The sequence below is a fragment of the Bubalus bubalis genome, chromosome 4 (genome assembly GCF_019923935.1).
Source record: "Bubalus bubalis isolate 160015118507 breed Murrah chromosome 4, NDDB_SH_1, whole genome shotgun sequence".
Lineage (NCBI taxonomy): Eukaryota > Metazoa > Chordata > Mammalia > Artiodactyla > Bovidae > Bubalus > Bubalus bubalis.
The window spans coordinates 105353852-105375383 of record NC_059160.1 but is presented as its reverse complement, the minus strand read 5'-3'; the positions used below and the strand labels follow the sequence as shown (position 1 = coordinate 105375383).

General features: G+C 39.4%; 2 protein-coding genes across 8 annotated transcripts in view; one reads left to right on the top strand and one right to left on the bottom strand.

Moving 5' to 3' along the window:
- Positions 1-19526, bottom strand: part of TSPAN19 (tetraspanin 19) — a 28991-nt gene extending 9465 nt beyond the window's left edge. For 2 of the 4 annotated variants that reach the window (XM_044941869.1, XM_044941870.1), the window contains exons 1-5: positions 8944-9086; positions 8550-8641; positions 8398-8470; positions 5713-5837; positions 393-467 (exon numbers count right to left, since the gene is read on the bottom strand). In XM_044941869.1, coding sequence (XP_044797804.1) covers positions 393-467; positions 5713-5837; positions 8398-8470; positions 8550-8641; positions 8944-8977 — 399 coding nt within the window. In that variant the 5' untranslated portion in view covers positions 8978-9086. Of the gene's footprint in view, positions 1-392; positions 468-5712; positions 5838-8397; positions 8471-8549; positions 8642-8943; positions 9087-19426 lie in introns of those variants that run through there. The other 2 variants (XM_006079518.3, XM_044941868.1) reach the window with 2 other exon arrangements.
- Positions 19527-19558: 32 nt separating this feature from the next.
- The window catches only part of LRRIQ1 (leucine rich repeats and IQ motif containing 1), a 227517-nt gene continuing 225543 nt past the window's right edge, over positions 19559-21532 (top strand). For 3 of the 4 annotated variants that reach the window (XM_044941866.1, XM_025284377.2, XM_025284379.2), the window contains exon 1: positions 19559-19619. The gene's annotated coding sequence lies outside the window, so the exon portion shown is untranslated. Of the gene's footprint in view, positions 19662-21532 lie in introns of all 4 variants that reach the window. The other variant, XM_025284378.2, reaches the window with a different exon arrangement.

Below are 21532 nucleotides of genomic sequence, written 5' to 3'. Positions count from 1 at the left end.
AGTATCTTTAGAAAGTCTAAAGCTATTTCTTTACAAAAACAGAACATAGTATGGTGATGTGGTTACTAGTGATAGCCAGGGTTGGCTGAGGGGGCCAGTTTTGGATCCCCCACTCTAAGTATTATCTCCTTTTCCCCCACATTTTTTGTCATTTACAACAACATTCTGCGTCTTCTGCAGACAGAGTTAAAACATGAACTCTGTCCTCCATTCTAATCTGACCCTTGTCTCCTTTCCATTACACGATTGAAGTACTTCCATTTCATCCCTTTTCCCCTAAAGACATTTACTTACCTTTAGCTTTTACTATAGGTTTAATATAGGTTCAGGTCTCAATAATCTACAACATCTGATTTTCCTATTTTTCAAATAGAAAGATGACATTTCCATACCTCTTCTTTCTTTGCAAAGATGAGTGTTGAAAGTACAACCTGAACACCAACAGCCCACATCAATAGTGCTGCATACTACAAGAAAAGAGACACAGAGATGAGAACTACACTCCTAATATATTTTCTAGATACTACAGTGATGGAAAATGCACATCATATGAAATATGAAGTCTTAAAATATACATGGGTATTACTGAAGTTTCCTGTTTCGTATACATGAGTGAAATCCTTACATCAAAAGGCAAAAAAAATCAATGAACATTTGGCTAGGAGTAAGATAGAAAGAAGTGATAATATTTCATGAGAAGTCTAACAGGCTACTTGGTCTAATGGAGTTGATGATGATACCCTCTTCATTCAGATCTAAAATTCATAGAGGGGGATTTAAATATCTTGACTTTCACTTAACACCATTCCGCTAACACTAGAGAACTCACTAAATTGTGGCCAGACATAAACTATTCCATCATGCACAAAGCAACGACAGCATTAACAACAACAACAAAATAATGAGAAAGTAACAAAGGCAACGATGATAGTAGAGTCTATATGCATATCTGGACTATTGCTTTGAGAACTAAAACTACTTCAAGGCTAAAGAAAATGATTTTTGCACTATTTGACTATTTTCTTGTTTTAAAACTTACGGCCACTGCCATCTCCTTCACAATAGCAGCACAGTGTTACATATTATCTAGAATTCAAAATAATTTCTAAAGTAACTTGTCTGAATATTTTACTAAATAAAATACAAGAATTATTTAGTATTATTAGTTTTACATATTTTAAACATTGAATACTTTAAAACAGTCCATTAACATTGCTTACTCGACATACATTGTGTTTCCCATTTTCAGGGATAAAAATAGGTTTTTGTCTTTAGTACTGTTCAGAAGTTTAGGTTTTTAATACTTATATTTGGCAAAACTAATACAATTATGTAAAGTTTAAAAATAAAATAAAATTAAAAAAATAAATAAACACAATACCTCACTTAATCTTCATTATCAAGAAATAGTGGCGAAGACAGGTAGAAACAGAGAAAATGTGCAAAACAATTTTTTTTTTTTAAGTTACTGGATTTCTTTTCAATGGCAAGCTGGCTGAGGTCTACTGGACTCTTCTGGGTTTCTGATTCAATGGCAGTATGAAATGTTACATTTGCCTAAGCTATTATTCAACTCTGTAGAGAGTTAATTTACAGAACTCTGAGAGTATCAATAATACAAAAGTCCCATCATGATGCAAATGATTACTATTCATGAAAATACAAATGAATACAGTTTATAGAGAATATAAATCTCCACAAGTCTAATTCTCATTTAAACCAGTTGTTACTTCTTACTGGTGGTTCCCCTATTGATTAATTAATTATTTAAATAAAGTCTTCGACACATGTTCATTTTCATACAGGTTATTCATGATTTTATCCTTGAAAATTATTATCTTTTAACCTCAGTCTACAGAAATAAGATTAAAACTTTCCTACAAGCCATTTCCGTCCCAGTTTCCATATTCAAAATCAGAAGTCCCATGAGAAAACTATGCTAAAGGCCCTAGAATAAAAGAAAGATACAATTTGAGAGTTGAAGGTGTGCCTTTGAGGAGAATAAGAAGAAAGAGCGAGGTCTTTTTTTCCAGGTATTGCCAGGATAAGGTGGCAAGACCCCAGAGGGAAATGAAGGTGTGGTTTCCAAATTTGCCTAAAATGCTTCTGCCCTGGGTAATATTCAGATAACAACAAGTAGCAATTACTAACAATAGGCAGAAACTAATTCCTCTGCCAAAATCACTGCAGATGGTGACTGCAGCCATGAAATCAAAAGATGCTTACTCCTTGGAAGGAAAGTTATGACCAACCTAGATAGCATATTCAAAAGCAGAGACATCACTTTGCCAACAAAGGTCTGTCTAGTCAAGGCTATGATTTTTCCTGTGGTCATGTATGGATGTGAGAGTTGGACTGTGAAGAAAGCTGAGCGCCAAAGAATTGATGCTTTTGAACTGTGGTGTTGGAGAAGACACTTGAGAGTCCCTTGGACTGCAAGGAGATCCAACCAGTCCATTCTGAAGGAGATCAGCCCTGGGATTTCTTTGGAAGGAATGATGCTAAAGCTGAAACTCCAGTACTTTGGCCACCTCATGCGAAGAGTTGACTCATTGGAAAAGACTCTGATGCTGGGAGGGATTGGGGGCAGGAGGAGGAGGGGACGACAGAGGATGAGATGGCTGGATGGCATCACTGACTCGATGGACGTGAGTCTGAGTGAACTCCGGGAGATGGTGATGGACAGGGAGGCCTGGTGTGCTGCGATTCATGGGGTCGCAAAGAGTCGGACACGACTGAGCAACAGAACTGAACTGAATTCCTCTGCCAGGCATGACTCCTGTAATTGCTGTGTCATTGGCAGGGTTGAATGTCTTGGGTCTCAGGGGAGGTAACTGCAGGAAAGGAACTGAGGTAACTGTTCCTTACCAGTCCTTCACAAAAGAATTTCACCAATATGCCTGTACTGGTATATACTGGATGAAGAGCAACCCTGGTTTGCTGCTCTAGGCCATTCAAACAGCAAATGCATAGTCCTGAAGGAACCACATCAGCTGGGAAAGGGAGTGCTTTCATGGTAACTGGTGTAGACTGATAACAAAATCCAGAGTGATTACCAGGACTTTCCATGCTACATAAGAGTTAGGTATTCTTGGCAAGAGGCACAGTTGGCTACATTTGAATTTCCTATCTGCATCACAGGAAAGCGCCTGTGAATTAAAACTGATTTGAGGACTTCCTGGTGGTCCAATGGCTAAGACTCGGAGTTCCCAATGCAGGGGTCCTGGGTTCGATCCCTGGTCAGGGAACTAGATCCCACATGAAACAACTGAAGAGCCCACAGGCTGCAACTGAGACCTGATGCAGTCAAATAGTTGCGAAGTCACGTCTGACTCTTTTGTGACCCCATGGGCTGTAGCCCACCAGGCTCCTCTGTCCATAGGATTCCCCAGGGCAAGAATACTGCAGTGGGTTGCCATTTCCTTCTCCAATTTGATTTAAAGAAAATGTTAAAAGCTGTATTTCATCTGAAGATATTAAGAAGAGGTGAAAAGAACATACCAAAGAACTATACAAAAAAGATCTTAATGTCCCAGATAACCACAATGGTGTGATCATTCACATAAAGCCAGACATCTTGGAGTACGTAGTCAAGTGGGCCTTAGGAAGCATCACTATGAACAAAGCTGGAGGTGATGGAGGTGATGGAATTCCAGCTGAGCTATTTCAAATCCTAAAAGATGATGCTGTTAAAAGTGCTGCACTCAACATGCCAGCAAATATGGAAAACTCAGCAGTGGCCACACGACTGGAATTGGTCAGTTTTCATTTCAATCCCAAAAAAGGCAATGCCAAAGAATGTTCAAACTACTGCACAGTGGCACTCATTTCACATGCTAGCAAAGTAATGCTCAAAATTCTCCAAACCAGGCTTCAAGAGTACGTGAACCGAAAACTTCCAGATGTTCAAGCTGGATTTAGAAAAGACAGAGGAAACAGAGATCAAATTGCCAACATCCTCTGCATCATAGAAAAAAACAAGAAAATTTAGGAAAAACATCTACTTCTGCTTCATTGATTACTCTAAAGTCCTTGACTGTGTGGATCACAAAAAACTCTGTGAAAATTCTTAAAGAGATAGGAATACCAGACCACCTTACCTGCCTCCTGAGAAATCAGTATGCAGGTCAGGAAGCAACAGTTAGAACTGGACATGGAACAGACTGGTTCCAAATTGGGAAAGGAGCACATTAAGGCTGTATATTGTCACCCTGTTTATTTAACTTCTATGCACAGTTCATCATGCAAAATGCTGGACTGGATGAAGCACAAGCTGGAATCAAGATTGCGGGGAGAAATATCAATCACCTCAGATATGTAGATGGGCACCACCCTTATGGCAGAAAGCAAAGTGTAACTGAAGAGCTCCTTGATGAATGTGAAATAAAAGAGTGAAAAGGCTGGTTGAAAACTCAACACTCAGAAAACTAAGATCATGGCATCTGGTCCCATCACTTAATGCCAAATAGATGGGGAAACAATGGAAACAGTGACAGACTATTTTTTGGAGCTCCAGAATCACTGAACATGGTGACTGCAGCCATGAAATTAAAAGACGCTTGCCCCTTGGAAGAAAAGTTATGACTAACCTAGACAGCATATAAAAAAGCAGAGACATTACTTTGCCAACAAAGGTCCATCTAGTCAAAGCTATGATTTTTCCAGTAGTCATGTATGAATGTGGAAATTGGACTATAATGAAGGCTGAGTGCCAAAGAATTGATGCTTTTGAGCTGTGGTGTTGTAGAAGACTCTTGAGAGTCCCTTGGATTGCAAGATCAAACCAGTTAATCAAATCGGTCTTGAATATTCTTTGGAAGGGATGATGCTGAAGCTGAAAGTCCAATACTTTAGTCACCCGATGAGAAGAGAGCCTACTCATTAGAAAATACCCTGATGCTGGGAAAGATTGAGGGCAGGAGGAGAAGGGGACGACAGAGGATGAGATGGTTGAATGGCATCACTGACTCAATGGACGTGAGTTTGAGCAAGCTCTGGGAGCTGGTGAAGGACAGGGAAGCCTGGTGTGCTGCAGTGCCCGGGGTCGAGAAGAGTTGGACTCGACCGAGTGACTGAACAACAACATAGTTCGCCTGAATCTGTGGATTGGCATGTGATCCACACCATTCTTCTGAATGGTAAATGGCTCAACTTCAGATTTGTCTTCCTTATTATGAGTTATCTTTTCATGTATGTGCCTGGGGAGAGAGTGTGTGCTAACCGGATACCAGAGTCTGGCCCCCTCAGCAGTTATGTTTCTCTTTGTTAAATTATATATTGTGATCTCAACTGTAAGTTAGCATCCCACATGGTACACCCACAGGGAGAAAATGTGCCAACTACAGGCCATTGTTTCCTTTTTCCTCCTAAGCTTCAATGTTTATTGACTTTAACACATTTTATTCTGATTTTAGTCTTCATGTTTAAGTTTAGTTAGCTGTAGTTCACCTTAGGCAATGGATACATATTGACCCTGTGTTGAAAATTAATATCAATGTGTTAAGTGTTGAGGTCCAGATTTGGTCCACTGAAAACTCAGCAACAAAATTCTGTCTAAGCAAAGATTCTTGGGAGGGGGCACTTCATTGCCATGCTTCCAAGAGCCCATTATACTGCAGTGTTCCAGTGACATAAATCATTTTTGCTCACTTGTGTAATTTGAACACTCAAAATCAAAGCTACAAATTCAGACAATTGAAACGAAATACGTACCAGAATTAAGAGCCACCTGATCTCATTGTGAATTCCCAAATAACCCAAGAGACAAAGAAGAAGAATAGCAGATCCAGTTCCAATCAAAATTCGAAAAATATACACTGTCAAGTGATTATTTTCATCTGTGGAAACCACGAAATAGCTATTATTAAGTGATATGTGTTTTCTATTTAATAATAAATGCAGCAACCCAAGGTTTCCCTAAGAAGCTGTTGCCAAATCACTAGGATTCTCTTTCTCTTTCTCTTTTTAATCTCATTCTAGCACCTCTTACTTATTCTTAAGGACTTTTCTTCCTTTAATGACATGATAGAGAATTTCTTCAATCTCGGAAGATCTCTTTAAATTAACCTTGTCTTTAATGTCTTCTATGAAAGAAGACAACTTTTTCTTGAGTGAATTCTTCTATGTATAATATATGTCCAAACATTTATGTATTCATTCATTCATTCATCAAAAATAGTACCTAACATATGTGGGCTTCCTTAGTGGCGCAGTGATAAAGAATCTGCCTGCCAATGCAGGAGATGTGGGTTCGATCCCTGGATCGGGAAGTTCCCCTGGATAAGAAAATGGCAACTCACCGCAGTATTCTTGCCTGGGAAATCCTATGGACAGAAAGAGGCTGGCGGGCTACAGTCCATGGGGTCACAAAAAAGTTGGATATGACTTAGCAACTAACCAACACCCTAACATATGGGTTAAGTTTCCCTTGTATGAGACCCTGAGTTTATTGCTAATATGGCCCGATTAAAAGTATATTTTATTCTCTCCCCATCTAGACTGAGCTCTCTGAGCTAGAGACTATATATATATATATATTTATATAGTCAACAGACTAATTGTTAAATGCTTAATGCTATGGCACAGATATGAAAGAAAAGTGAAAGTGAAGTTGCTCAGTCGTGTCCAACTCTTTGCGACCCCATGGACTGTAGCCCTCCAGGCTCCTCTGTCCATGAGATTCTCCAGGTAAGAATACTGGAGTGGGTAGTGCCTAACAAATACCTTTTAAAAGGGAGAATGAATACATTAAATATGCCCTAGGTTTTATGGGAGAAGACTAGAGACAGTGGGCAGTGGTGTGCTGGAACAAGATTGTTCTGGCACATAAAGCCAAGGCTTAAATTCTCACAAAATCTGTAAGCTAACTCAGTCCACATTGGCACCTTAAAACTGGCCATCCTGGGATTCTTTACACCACAGAAATCAGCACATAAAAAACAAACAAACAAACAATACTCCATCGCAGAATACTTACTGGCACAGCACTGAGTAGAAAAGCGGCTAATCCAGTAGGAGGAGGAGGTGAAGGTAGGCAAGATTACTGGAGAAGGTAACACTTGAGTTTAGGCTCTGAATTATAATTGGAAATCTCTACGTTGGAATGGTGGAAGCATTCTAAGGCACAGAACGGTGCAATGTGTATAGGAAACTTAGCCTTGCTGGCAGTTAACTGTTTCAGGGAGGTGAGACTGGGAAGGTTTGCAGGGGTGAAATTATGTGTTGTTTTCAAGTCTTCCTCATGGAATTAAGCTCCATGAGGACATGCCCTTTATCTTTCTTGTACACTACTGTATCCTTAGCTCATGGGATAGTGCCTAATGATACATATATATATATCCATTCTGTATGTATGTATATATACATATCCTTCTTTATCCATTCATGCATTCATGTTCAGTTGTTTCCACATAGGGAATATTATATTTCTAACCATGTGATAGGATATGGTAACTGAGTCGGTTTTTTTTTTTTTTTTTTTTTTTGGCTGTGTTGGGTCTTTGCCACTCTGCTCAAGCTTTCTCTAACTGTGGAGAGCGGGGACCACTCCCTGCTGCAGCTTGCGGGCCTCTCGCTGTGATGACTTCCCTTGTTGCATAGCACAGGATTGAGGCGTGGGCTTCAGCAGTTGCAACTCCCTGACTCTAGGACCCATGGGCTCGGTAGCTGTGGTTCCGAGGTCTAGAGTACAGGCTCAGTAGTTGTGGTGAATGAGACTAGTTCCCCTGCAGTATGTGGGATCTTCCCGGATCAGGGATCAAACCCGGGTCTCCTGCATTGGAAGGCAGATTCTTATCTACTGCGCCATAAGGGAAGTTCGGTTACTGAGTTTTAAAAGAGATTATTTAACTTTGGCAGTGAAACTATATTGATCTCCATTATCTTTTAACATTTATAAATCTGTAAAAGTCTAGAGTTAGCAGAACCGCAATCCTCTATTTCTCTCATCTGTCTTGCCCAGAGTTTCTAGCTTTTTCTCTCAAAATTCTCTCTCCTTTATGATCTTGGATTTAAGACTTATTATTTAATAAGCCGTTTATAGAACCAACTGACAAAGACTTTCTGAGGAAAAATTGAATAGTACTTTATGAATGGTAGGGAAACACTGCCACCTGCTGACTAAGTCAGGTACTCAGTTGCTTAACACTGAATGCCTTTTTTGATTTAGAGCCAGTCCAGGTTCGATGCACGATACTGGATGCTTGGGGCTGGTGCACTGGGACGACCCAGAGGGATGGTATGGGGAGGGAGGAGGGAGGAGGGAGGAGGGTTCAGGGTAGGGAACACATGTATACCTGTGGCGGATTCATTTTGATATTTGGCAAAACGAATACAATTATATAAAGTTTAAAAATAAAATAAAATTAAAAAAAAAAAAAAAGCAAAATAGATACATACCCAAAGCTGTGAAAAAATTATTTCCATCTAATAAAAGCCATGTACCAAATCCCATGAGTAAAAGTCCCAGAACCTACAAAAAATAGCCAATACTTATTTTTTAACTGCTAATAAAAATGTACATCTTCTTTACTAATTATGAAGAAACTTACCAAGAAAGCTCCATTAACGAGATTAAGACAGTATTTAAAAATCAATTTTTTGTTTTTCCTTAACATTTTTTTCTCCGCATATACTGATGATTCTGAAAAGATAAGCACAACTTTTACTATAAACACCACAGTAATAACTTAAAATAATTCTGCTTACTCATATCTTTTATTTGCATATTTTTTCCTCACACCAGCAGTCAGTATAACATTCCTCTTTGTTCTCCCGAATATAACAAAATATTGAAGGGTGTCTTGAAACTGTGTCTGTCTTTATCTGCATTTTTTGTCCAGGCAGTTGAGATCAAAGGGCATTTGTGTAACATGTCAAGAGTTGCCATACTGAATTTCCTGCAGTTTTCAGAAAGTAAATATTTTGTTTCCAGTCATAACACACCTTGTTCTCCTTGCCAGAAATCTTTCCTTTCCATCTGACTGCATTCCTCTTCCCAGAATAATGTTATCTCAGAAGCCTTTCCCTAATCTCAGTTTGTTGCCTATTTTCATCTTTGTCTCCCTTCCCATGTAGACTTAAGGGCCTTTACTCAGAGAGAATAGATCTTGTATATAATAAACCCAAGTCTAACATATAGTGGGAACCATGTGTTACAAACACAGATTTGTTGAATCAATCAACAGGTGAATTATATTATTTAACTAGTTTACAATTTACTTTGTTATATAGTACAGTGAAAAGAACTAACTTAGGGTGGTTTAAAAAAACTGTTTTCCAGATACCCTATTTTCCTAAAATATTTATGGAAAAGTCAACACTTATCCTACTGATTTTGAGTGCTTGGTTTATTAGATACGTAGGTTGTACCTTTTCTTGGGTATATTCCTGGGTTTTATTTTTTCTTTCACTTTTTCAATTCTAGGTAGCTCTTATTTTAAAAAGTACTGTGGTTTACAATGTTTCAACACATGCAGTGGATAATTGACACAGTGACACTGTGAAAGTGAAACAGCAATATAAGCCCCTGTCCCCCTATCCTTTGAAGGAAAAGGCTTTTGCTTTAGTCTCCCAGGCCTCCACTGAGTCTCAAAAGACTGACTCAAGAGGTAATGATTAGGAAATGTGATGATGTAGAAACAAAGAATAGCTGTTGGGCTAGGGAACTGGTAACAATTTAGACTAGAAATCTACCACACAGCAGAACCACTGAACTCATAGTTCCCTGAAAGATACAGATAAAGGCCTGACACATTCCTAAGTTATTTTTATAAGAAACAGACCCCCACCAGATGAAAACTGCTGACCATAAGAACACAGACCCTAGAGTGGTTGAAACCCAAGGATTGATGATGCTTAAGACTTCACCTTGATGCCAACCAATCCAAGAATTGTGTATGAGCTGATCACATACCCCCGAAACCGCCTCCCTCACACTGCCTTTAAACCCTTCCCTGAAAGCCACCTGGGAGCTTGGATCTTTCGAGCATGCGTAGCCTGTTCTCCTTGCTTGATGCCCTGCAATAAACATTGTGCTTTCCTCTGGCACAACCCAGTGTCAGTGGATTGGCTTTACTGCATGTGAGCGAATGGACCCCAGTTTGACTCAGTAACAAAAGCAGGTTTAGGGAGACTAATTTGAAGCTGTCTGTCCCTAGTTAGGAAGAAACCAATCCATTTGTTGAACTGAAAGATGCCTTAGAAAGAGGAAACTAAGAGACGTGCAGGACAGCACCCACGCACTTTCCTCTTTACTTCATTCTAAGGCCACATTCTTCCTAAAAACCCCCAAGGTATTTCTCCCATCTTCAGGAGCGTCTCCAGGCTTTATCTTCCATCCTCTGCCTCGAACTCTGCTGCTGCTGTTTGGTTTCTCCACTTTCTGTCCTCGAGTCTTATTCGTGGATTCCTCCAGTGCCTGGACTTTCTGGATGGGACACCCAGTGGGAAAGACTGCCCTATTTTTTTTTTTATTTCCAAGATGTTTTAGATCTACATTTTAGCTTCAGTTTTACTTACATGAGAAAGCTGTGATCCTTTTCTTAACAAGAAAGTGAAAAAGTTGCTGTCGCCTCTGACTCTTTGCGACCCCATCGACTTAGTCTGTGGAATTCTCCAAGCTGGACTACTGGAGTGGGTAGCCTTTCCCTTCTCCAGGGGATCTTCCCAACCCAGGGATCAAAACCCAGGTCTCCCACATTGCAGGTGGATTCTTTACCAGCTGAGCCACAAAAGAAGCACAAGAGTACTGGAGTGGGTAGCCTATCCCTTCCCCAGTGGATCTTCCAGACTCAGGAATCGAACCGGAGTCTCCTGCATTGCGGGCGGATTCTTTACCAACTGAGCTATGAGGGAAGCTACTTAAGCCCTAATTCCTGGCTTCTGTTTCTCTACAAATGAGAAAGAGAAAACTAATAAGTGAGAACTCTCTACAGGGACTCTGGTGTGGAATGTTGAAGAGGCTTGACTGTTGATTTGATAGTAGTTAGCAGGTTAGAGTCAAGGTTAAAATGTTTTATGAAAGGACCCAAATACAAAAATAAACTGAAGTATATTCTCTCTCAGTCCAAGATATGTAATTGGTTCTCTACTGGGAAATCATCCTAGAAATGTGGGGTTTTGCTCCAGCCTGTTAAAATATATGGCTCCCAGTGGAAACAGTGGTTGACTTTATTTTTCTGGGCTTCAAAATCACTGTAGGTGGCGATTGCAGCACTGAAATTAAAAGACACTTACTCCTTGGACGGGAAGTTATGACCAACCTAGACAGCATATTAAAAAGCAGAGACATTACTTTGCTAACAAAGGTCCGTCTAGTCAAGGCTATGGTTTTTCCAGTGGTCATGTATGGATGTGAGAGTTGGACTATAAAGAAAGCTGAGTGCCAAAGAATTGATGCTCTTGAACTATGGTGTTGGAGAAGACTCTTGAGATCCCTTGGACTGCAAGGAGATCCAACCAGTCCATTCTAAAGGAGATCAGTCCTGGGTGTTCATTGGAAGGACTGGTGTTGAGGCTGAAACTCCAATACTTTGGCCACCTGATGCAAAGAGCTGACTCATTGGAAAAGACCCTGATGCTGGGAAAGATTGAGGGCAGGAGGAAAAGTGGACGACAGAGGATGAGATGGTTGGATGACGTCATCGACTCGATGGACATGGGTTTGGGTGGACTCCGGGAGTTGGTGACGGACAGGGAGGCCTAGCATGCTGCAGTTCATGGGGTCGCAAAGAGTCGGACACGACTGAGTGACTGAACTGAACTGAAATTTACTCAAGGTGCAATCCTCTACAGTCAGCAGGAAGAGGATGAGTAAACTTAGGTAAGCATCTTTTAAACACGTAAGGTGGAAGTTGCATACTTCTCTTCTGCTTATCTTCCTTTGGCACACAGCAGTTAGTCACATGGCAATTCTCAGCTGGAAGTGGAGGTACCTATATGCCCATGATGAAGGAAAGAAGTGAATTAGGGTGGGAAAAGCCAAACAAAATGCCGAACAGGAAATTGTGATATGAAAGATAATCAGAGAGAGAAAAAGATGGCTTTGACATATTTCAGTGTGCTTTACTATGAATAAAAAAAGAATCAAAGATGATCAGAAAGATTTTTTACAATGGGAAAATAAAAGAATAATGATAATCACTGGAATTGTTTGAAAAAATTCATAAATTCTATTAATTTAATATTTAAAAATTCAGGTTGAATTGATAAAAGAAAACCTTGTGGTTAAGCACTGGAAATTTAGGGCAGGCATGTGGAGAGCATAGACAATATAGAATTGGGGGTCGTCCATAGAGAGCTGATATCTTGAGAATAAATGAAGGCGATGAGGGACTAACTATAGATTACAATAAGCAGAGGTTTGATTACAGAAAATGACATAATTAGGAATTTGGATTTTATATTTTTATGTATATATTTACTTATTTAATTTTATTTTTTGGCCACACCTGTATAGCATGTGGGATCTTATTTCCTCAACCAGGAATCAAACCCATTCTCCATACATTGAAAGTATACAGTTTCAACCACTGGACAGCCAGGGAAATCCCTAGATTTTTAAAAAATCAGACTTTATGAAATTAGGAAACAATCATTTCCAAAATAGTGTTACATGAGACAGATGTCAAAGAGGGAGAGAATTCTGAACTCTCAAAGTCAGCTGACTTGGTTAAGCAGGATGGTCACGGTAAATTCAAAACAATAGAGCTTTAGTCCATTTAGACCATTTTCTATTAATTGTTTATGTTTCACCACCTATGTCAGTCAAACTATTTTTTTTCCCTTCCCTTCTATGAAGACCTACAAGACCTTTTAGAACTAACACCCAAAAAAGATGTCCTTTTCATTATAGGGGACTGGAATGCAAAACTAGGAAGTCAAGAAACACCTGGAGTAACAGGCAAATTTGGCCTTGGAATACGGAATGAAGCAGGGCAAAGACTAATAGAGTTTTGCCAAGAAAATGCACTGGTCATAACAAACACCCTCTTCCAACAACACAAGAGAAGACTCTACACATGGACATCACCAGATGGTCAACACCGAAATCAGATTGATTATATTCTTTGCAGCCAAAGATGGAGAAGCTCTATACAGTCAGCAAAAACAAGACCAGGAACCGACTGTGGCTCAGATCATGAGCTCCTTATTGCCAAATTCAGACTTGAATTGAAGAAAGTGGGGAAAACCACTAGACCATTCAGGTATGACCTAAATCAAATCCCTTATGATTATACAGTGGAAGTGAGAAACAGATTTAAGGGCCTAGATCTGAGAGACAGAGTGCCTGATGAACTATGGAATGAGGTTCGTGACATTGTACAGGAGACAGGGATCAAGACCATCCCCATGGAAAAGAAATGCAAAAAAGCAAAATGGCTGTCTGGGGAGGCCTTACAAATAGCTGTGAAAAGAAGAGAAGCAAAAAGCAAAGGAGAAAAGGAAAGATATAAGCATCTGAATGCAGAGTTCCAAAGAATAGCAAGAAGAGATAAGAAAGCCTTCCTCAGTGATCAATGCAAAGAAATAGAGGAAAACAACAGAATGGGAAAGACTAGAGATCTCTTCAAGAAAATCAGAGATACCAAGGGAACATTTCATGCAAAGATGGGCTCAATAAAGGACAGAAATGGGATGGACCTAACAGAAGCAGAAGATATTAAGAAGAGATGGCAAGAATACACAGAAGAACTGTACAAAAAAGATCTTCACGACCCAGATAATCATGATGGTGTGAACTCTGACCTAGAGCCAGACATCCTGGAATGTGAAGTTAAGTGGGCCTTAGAAAGCATCACTATGAACAAAGCTAGTGGAGGTGATGGAATTCCAGTTGAGCTCTTTCAAATCCTGAAAGATGATGCTGTGAAAGTGCTGCACTCAATATGCCAGCAAATTTGGAAAACTCAGCAGTGGCCACAGGACTGGAAAAGGTCAGTTTTCATTCCAATCCCAAAGAAAGGCAATGCCAAAGAATGCTCAAACTACCACACAATTGCACTCATCTCACACGCTGGTAAAGTAATGTTCAAAATTCTCCAAGCCAGGCTTCAGCAATATGTGAACCGTGAACTTCCTGATGTTCAAGCTGGTTTTAGAAAAGGCAGAGCAACCAGAGATCAAATTGCCAACATCGGCTGGATCATGGAAAAAGCAAGAGAGTTCCAGAAAAACATCTATTTCTGCTTTATTGACTACGCCAAAGCCTTTGACTGTGTGGATCACCATAAACTGTGGAAAATTCTGAAAGAGATAGGAATACCAGACCACCTGATCTGCCTCTGGAGAAATTTGTATGCAGGTCAGGAAGCAACAGTTAGAACTGGACATGGAACAACAGACTGGTTCCAAATAGGAAAAGGAGTTCGTCAAGGCTGTATATTGTCACCCTGCTTATTTAACTTATATGCAGAGTACATCATGAGAAATGCTGGGCTGGAAGAAACACAAGCTGGAATAAAGATTGCCGGGAGAAATATCAATAACCTCAGATATGCAGATGACACCACCCTTATGACAGAAAGTGAAGAGGAACTCAAAAGCCTCTTGATGAAAGTGAAAGTGGAGAATGAAAAATTTGGCTTAAAGCTCAACATTCAGAAAACGAAGATCATGGCATCGGGTCCCATCACTTCATGGGAAATAGATGGGGAAACAGTGGAAACAGTGTCAGACTTTATTTTGGGGGGCTCCAAAATCACTGCAGCTGGTGATTGCAGCCATGAAATTAAAAGACGCTTACTCCTTGGAAGGAAAGTTATGACCAACCTAGATAGCATATTCAAAAGCAGAGACATCACTTTGCCAACAAAGGGCTGTCTATTCGAGGCTATGGTTTTTCCTGTGGTCATGTATGGATGTGAGAGTTGGACTGTGAAGAAGGCTGAGCACCGAAGAATTGATGTCTTTGAACTGTGGTGTTGGAGAAGACTCTTGAGATCCCTTGGACTGCAAGGAGATCCAACCAGTCCATTCTGAAGGAGATCAGCCCTGGGATTTCTTTGGAAGGAATGATGCTAAAGCTGAAACTCCAGTACTTTGGCCACCTCATTGGAAAAGACTCTGAAGCTGGGAGGGATTGGGGGCAGGAGGAGAAGGGGACGACAGAGGATGAGATGGCTGGATGGCATCACTGACTCGATGGACGTGAGTCTGGGTGAACTCCGGGAGTTGGTGATGGACAGGGAGGCCTGGCGTGCTGGGATTCATGGGGTCGCAAAGAGTTGGACATGACTGAGTGACTGAACTGAACTGCTGCTGAAGTAATAAGCTTGTTGAATAACTGGACTCTGAAAGTTCTCTCTCTTTAAAGAAAATAGACAGAAAAGAATGTGGTTGGGAATGATGGTAAATCACAAAATTGAATCAGAATTTTTTAAAAATTCCCCCTTTTTAGACAGTGAGTCAATCTGATCAGTTGCAGAGTTATACTATTGACTGATGAAGGTTTGAAAGTTCTCTTTGCAGAAGAATTTTTTTTGTTCAATTCTGCATTAGAAAATAAAATGTTGGTTTGGGGATGTGATAAAAATTTAGATATTTTTTCTTTTGGTAGTTGTTTCTCAATAATAAATGAACCACTTCTAAAAGTAATCACAGAGTTTGGAAAGCTTTTGTTCACAGAGGTTTGATAGTATAGAGAGGAAGATGATTAATTACTCAGACCAGCCTGTTCTTTGTTTTCTTCATTTTAGGGAAAAAAATTATGTAGATACCACATGAAGATATAGAAACAATTGTGGTAAGATCGTGAATCCTGTTGATATTTGAAAAGTGAGAAAAGAGATTATGGCATTTGATAGTTATTTTTTTCTTTGTTTCCAGAATGGACAAAAGCCCATGATCACACTAAGTTATTATCATTTAGATTTGTTTGCTTTTACAGTTGAGACTAAACCCCACCCCCTGCCTGTCCCATCCATCACTTGAGACTTCACTTCCATTGTGTGCACGTTTGTTAGAGAGCAGAGTGTTAGGCTACAGTATTTGTTTAACCTCCCTAAGAACTGTTCAAGGTATCTCTCCTGAAAGCTGCTAATTTATGGTCTAGCAGACTTACATTATATGCAGATAGTAATTAACTGTGAATAAAAGAATGAGAAGTGTGAGGCGAAGTAGCCAACTGAATGCTTCACGAATAGCAACCCAGAACTGTCTCCTGACCCTGCACCTTGTAAGGAGGCAGGCAGTTTTTCGCTCTTGGGTTTTAAAAGCTGGAACTGAATCGTGCCATATTTCCCATTGCTGCTGAAACCACCCATAGAAGACACGCTGCTTATGTGCAATGTCATGTATCTTAATGCCAGTCCTTTGCTTTACATGACATAAATAAGTTGGTGGTTTTGTTTTAGTGTGGTAGAGATTTTTTTTGTTGTTTTTTAGTTTTGCTTTTACAGATGGTAAAGAGTCTGCCTGCAGTGTGGGAGGCTGGAGTTTGATTCCTACCTCTTGAAGATCCCCTGCAGAGGGAAATGGCAACATTCTCCAGTATTCTTGCCTGGGAAAACCCCATGGACAGAGGAGCCTCTCAAGCTACAGTCAATGGGGTCTCTAAGAGCAGGACACAACTGAGTGACTTCACTTTATTTTAGTCCAGTTGGGCTGCTATAACAAAATACCAAAGACTAAGTAGTCAACAGAAATTTATTTCTCACAACTGTGGAATCTAGAAATCTGAGATAAAGGTGCAAAGTTTCAGGCTTCTTTTATCCTCATATGGCATAGGGAGCTCTGTGGGATCGATTCTGTAAGATCACTAATCCCATTCATGAGGGCCCCACCCTCATAAACTAATCACCTCCTCTTAAAAGTCCCATCTTCCAACACCACCACATTGCGTGTAAAGATTTCAACATGTGAGTTTTGAGGGGACACAAACATTCAGACCACAGCAAACAGTTCAAGTTAAAGAGAACACATCAAACACAACAAACCAGGTGTCTTAGCGACAAGCAAGGAAGCCCTAAGCCATGTTTGCACAGAATGGTAAGAGATGGTTATGTGGAAAAGATGGTTATCTTTTCAGTTATAAGCCTCACATACTAAAAAGGTTGTCAGTGAAAATGATTTGCCTACACAAAGGTACACAAGTTAGTGCAGTTCCTGTGTAAATATTTGTAATGTGGTAGACATACTTTATTTTGCTATAGACAAAGAATTTGTTTTCAACTTAAATAAAGTCCTGGTATGGTATTTCTTCAGTTTATTTCCTGATGCATTAATAAATGGTCCAACAGCAGAGATTTTTTTTTAATAGTACAAATGCTATAGGGAAGGACAATTTACAGTAAATCACCTATTCATGTGTCATTTTTCATTAGTTAAATGATACTCTAATAACTGTTTTTAAGTTCCTTCTAAGTGCCAGAAGATGGGAACACACACACAAATGAATAAATAAATAATCTGTGGCCAACTTTGAATTGTGTGTTGTGGGTTCAGAGTCTGGGAATAAATGGAATTGGGAAGTTTCAGAAAGGAGATGAATTTGAGGTAATCCTTGACGAATAATTAAGAGAGCTCCAGTCAGACAAAAGGGGCTTCCCCAGTGGCTCAGTGGGAAAGAATCTGGTTGCAACATAGGAGACATATGAGATGCAGGTTCAATCCCTGGGTCAGGAAGATCCCCTGGAAAAGGGAATGGCAACCCACTCCAGTATTCTTCTTCCCTGGAGAATCCCAGGGACAGAGAAGCCTGGCAGGCTCAGTCCATAGGATTGCAATAGAGTTGGACAAGACTTACTGACTAAACAACAACAACTTCCTAACTAACTACATATCACTTATTGCTGGGAAAATCCCAAGGACAGAGGAACCTGGCAGGCTACAGTCCATAGAGTCACAAAGAGTCATACACCACTGAGCACAAAGACACATAGATAAAAACAGGTTAGAAGAGGAAGTTTTCAATACAGATGGAACACTGTTCCCAGGCTTTGGAGTGAAGTGCATGAGGGCTTGAGTAGAGTGGCAAGAGATGACAGATGAGGCTGGAGAAGTAGACCCAGTAAAGATTGTGAGGGATCATGAGTGCTTTGCTAACAATTTGCAAACAGTCATAGGCTATAAATCAATTCAACTGGAAACTACTGTTTAACTATGCAGCATTCAGCAAAAATCTATTTAATTGTACTCTTCCTAGAAATTATACCCTAAGTGGATTATGTTATTTTTTTTCATAACCCTTTAACCTGAGTAGGTTTGTGTGTGTGTGTGTGTGGTTTGTTTGTTTTCAATAAGTAACTTGAAAGTATGAGTTGTAGAAACGTGCACCACAAATTAATCTTCAGCAGAACTTCCAGGATTCTTCTTTTTTGCTATGAATTTGTTTGACAAGGTAAGCATTAATAAGGAAAGCAATTCAAACAACATCTTCAAATTAGTTGTTTAAAGTCAGTTTTAGAAATTAATTGATTACTAATGGATTTTATATTCTTTAGGAAAAGCATGAATAGTTTCACAATTACAAATAAAATTTTAAGTTTAATGTGAATTGCAACAAAATATGTTAGATCAAAAATTTTAAATAAAGAATTTTTAAGTTTGTAAATCAGCAACAAAACTAAACTAAAAAAAGGAAAACTGTTATTTGAGTATGGTCTTTAATAATAAAAATATCCAAAATTCAATTCTAAAACCAGGAGTAGTTTATTTTGAAAATCATTTTCTTTCTTGAATGAAGAGATAATGTGTTTTTTAATATCAAAAGTCTACTGATTTCTCACTCTGTATTATTAATTCTTAAGTTGACACAATGAATTTTATTATTCAATTGTTACCAGGAAACATGGTCTATTTTCTTTCAAAGGCTCAATGACATTGTTTGCTTTTAGCTTAATGTATATCAGATAGCTTCTACAATTACGCTTAACTACTTCCTCTTGGAATATAATGCTTCATTTTCAAACTTTAAAAAAAATGAAAATCAGTTGTATACAATATATTTTCTTCACCAATAATAGGAACTTTATGATAAATTTTTAAGTTAAAATTAAATGTTATGATATAAACTTAAAATTCATATTTCATATTAAAACAATGTGTGTCACGCTCAATGTTTTACAGTAAAACATATTCCAGAATATAATTTCTTAATTTCTCACCCCACACATCCATTCACTTAAATAATTTTGATAGTCATTGCTGATTGATTTTTTTCTATTTTAAAAGAAACTTGGTGTCATGCAAGGCAAACAATTTATTGGCTTTTCTTCTATACTTTCAGGCCTCACAAATCACTATTCAGGAGTAAGTTTTTGTAGAGTGCACAATTTATACACGAGCAACTCAACATTCTCTAGTCACATAATAAAAACAGATAGGTAAGAGACAATTTAAAAGTCAGGCTACCCCTAATTGGGTAGCTATAACAAAGTGTCGTTTCTTTATTAATTCTTTCCAAAATTAATTAAATATTAAAATCTACCTGGAATAAAATGTAAGTTCCTCACCGAGCTCCTGAGATGAAGCGTTCGTTCTAGTTTGGAATAGAGATAGTTTGTCCTGCTGAGGCACCTGTAAAGCCCTTCTTCCTTGGGATTGGCGGTTGCCGTGGTTACTCTTTGTTTGGAGGGCGGGCACTGTTTTCCAACCTTGCTGGAGGATTCAGCCGCTGCTGGGTGAGCGAGCACCCCTCAAGACCCGGGTTGATGGAGCGGGAGGTACAGCAAAACTGCGGGAGCGCAAGTGGAGCCGGGCCCCTCTCCGCCAAGGCCAGGCTTGAGTGCGAAGGGGGGTCCCGCGCCTAGGGAGTGCTGAGCCAGTCTGTAGAGCGAGACGCTCTGTAGAGCGAGAGGCTTTTAGTTTTGAAAAATTTTGGTAGTTCACACAGAACTTGAAGAACTAAAATTGAAGGGTGGGGTTCCTTAAAATTTCTCATTTTTGGCAGCTTTATGTGCGTGCTCAGTAGTGTCCGGCTTTCTGCGACCCCCATGGACTCTAACCCTCCAAGGCTCCTCTGTCCTCCTCTGCCTGGGATTTCCCAGGCAAGAATATTGGAGTGGGTTGCCATTTCCTCCTCTAGGGGATCTTCCTGACCCAGAGATCGAACCCGCATCTCTTGTCTCCTGCATTGGCAGGCGGGTTATTTACCAGCTGAGCCACGAAGACTCCCCACTTAAGCCACTAAGACACCCCACTAAGCTCGCTTGGCACCGTTAGCCACCTCCAATTGATTATTATCAACTTGAAGTAGTTTACCTAGCCTCTTTGCAGTGGGATCGATCCAAGGCTGCTGTATCCAGTTCTGTAACCACTGGCTAGAGGTGACCATTGAGAGCTTAAATGCAGCAAGTCTGAATTGAAATGTGCTGTAAACGTAAAATACACGTCAGATTTTGGAGAATTATTAATGTACAAAACAAAGTGTAAACTTTTTAGCTGGCTATATAATGAATGCTTTTCTGTTGACTATGTTGAAATAATATTTTGGATAATGGATTGAATTAATATATATTATAAAAAATTCAACTGTTTCTCTTTATATTTTAAAAAAATTGCCACTAGCAAATTTAAATCAAATATGTTGCTCAAATATGTAATTGGACAGGACTGATTTAAAGAGCCAGTAGATGAGCTGAGATGGACATATGGAAATGTCTCTTTCCTTTACCCTATTTTTCTGCCTTTCTTCCTACATCAAGTTTTGTGTATCTCTGAATTCTGCTTTATAGCCATTTTTAAAATCTAATTTTCCACCTAGAAAAGGTTTTTCTCCCTATATTCATGCAAAGCTTTTGAATTGAATTTTAAGTAAGTTAGATTGTGGGGTAGCATTTTGCACTGGTTCTGGCTTTGTTTTGGATGGAGGTGGTTATGAGAAAAATTGGAAAATAAAAGCTGATTAGTACAGCATTGTTCAAACTTTTTGTTTTACTTAGACTCACATTAAAACAAAAATTTGCATCGCATTTCATATGGATTCTTTACCACCCAGCCAAGGGAAAGTGAAGGTGAAAGTCACTCAGTCCTGTTAGACTCTTTGTGACCCCATGGACTATACAGTCCATGAAATTCTCCAGGCCAGAGAACTGGAGTGGGTAGCCATTCCCTTCTCCAGGGGATACATGTACATGCATACATGTACCTGTACTTACAATTGAAGCAGAATTTTTTAAACAATTTTTACTTTTAGTATATATAGTACACTTATAGTTTCTTTTCTGACCTACCCTAACTTTTCCTATGCTGTCCCATCATTTAATCTAGATGACCAAAAACTGCTAAATTAATTTCTTAATCCATGAATGGATTACCATCTGCAATTTGAAGTCTGCTGGTTGTTCGGAAAAATTGCTGGGCAGATAATGAGCTTGCCTGAGTTTGGATACCTTTGGATTGTGGGAAAAGCACTGACTTTGGATTAAAAATCTCTGAATTAGGATCCTACTCCCATTACTTTTTAGTATGATGCTATGGGGAATTAACTAACCTCTTCCGACCTTAGGTTTCTCATCTACACAATGACTGTAATGACCTTTAATCTGTGAAGTTACTCCAGAGATTATCAGTCACACAAGTGTCCACTAGTGCC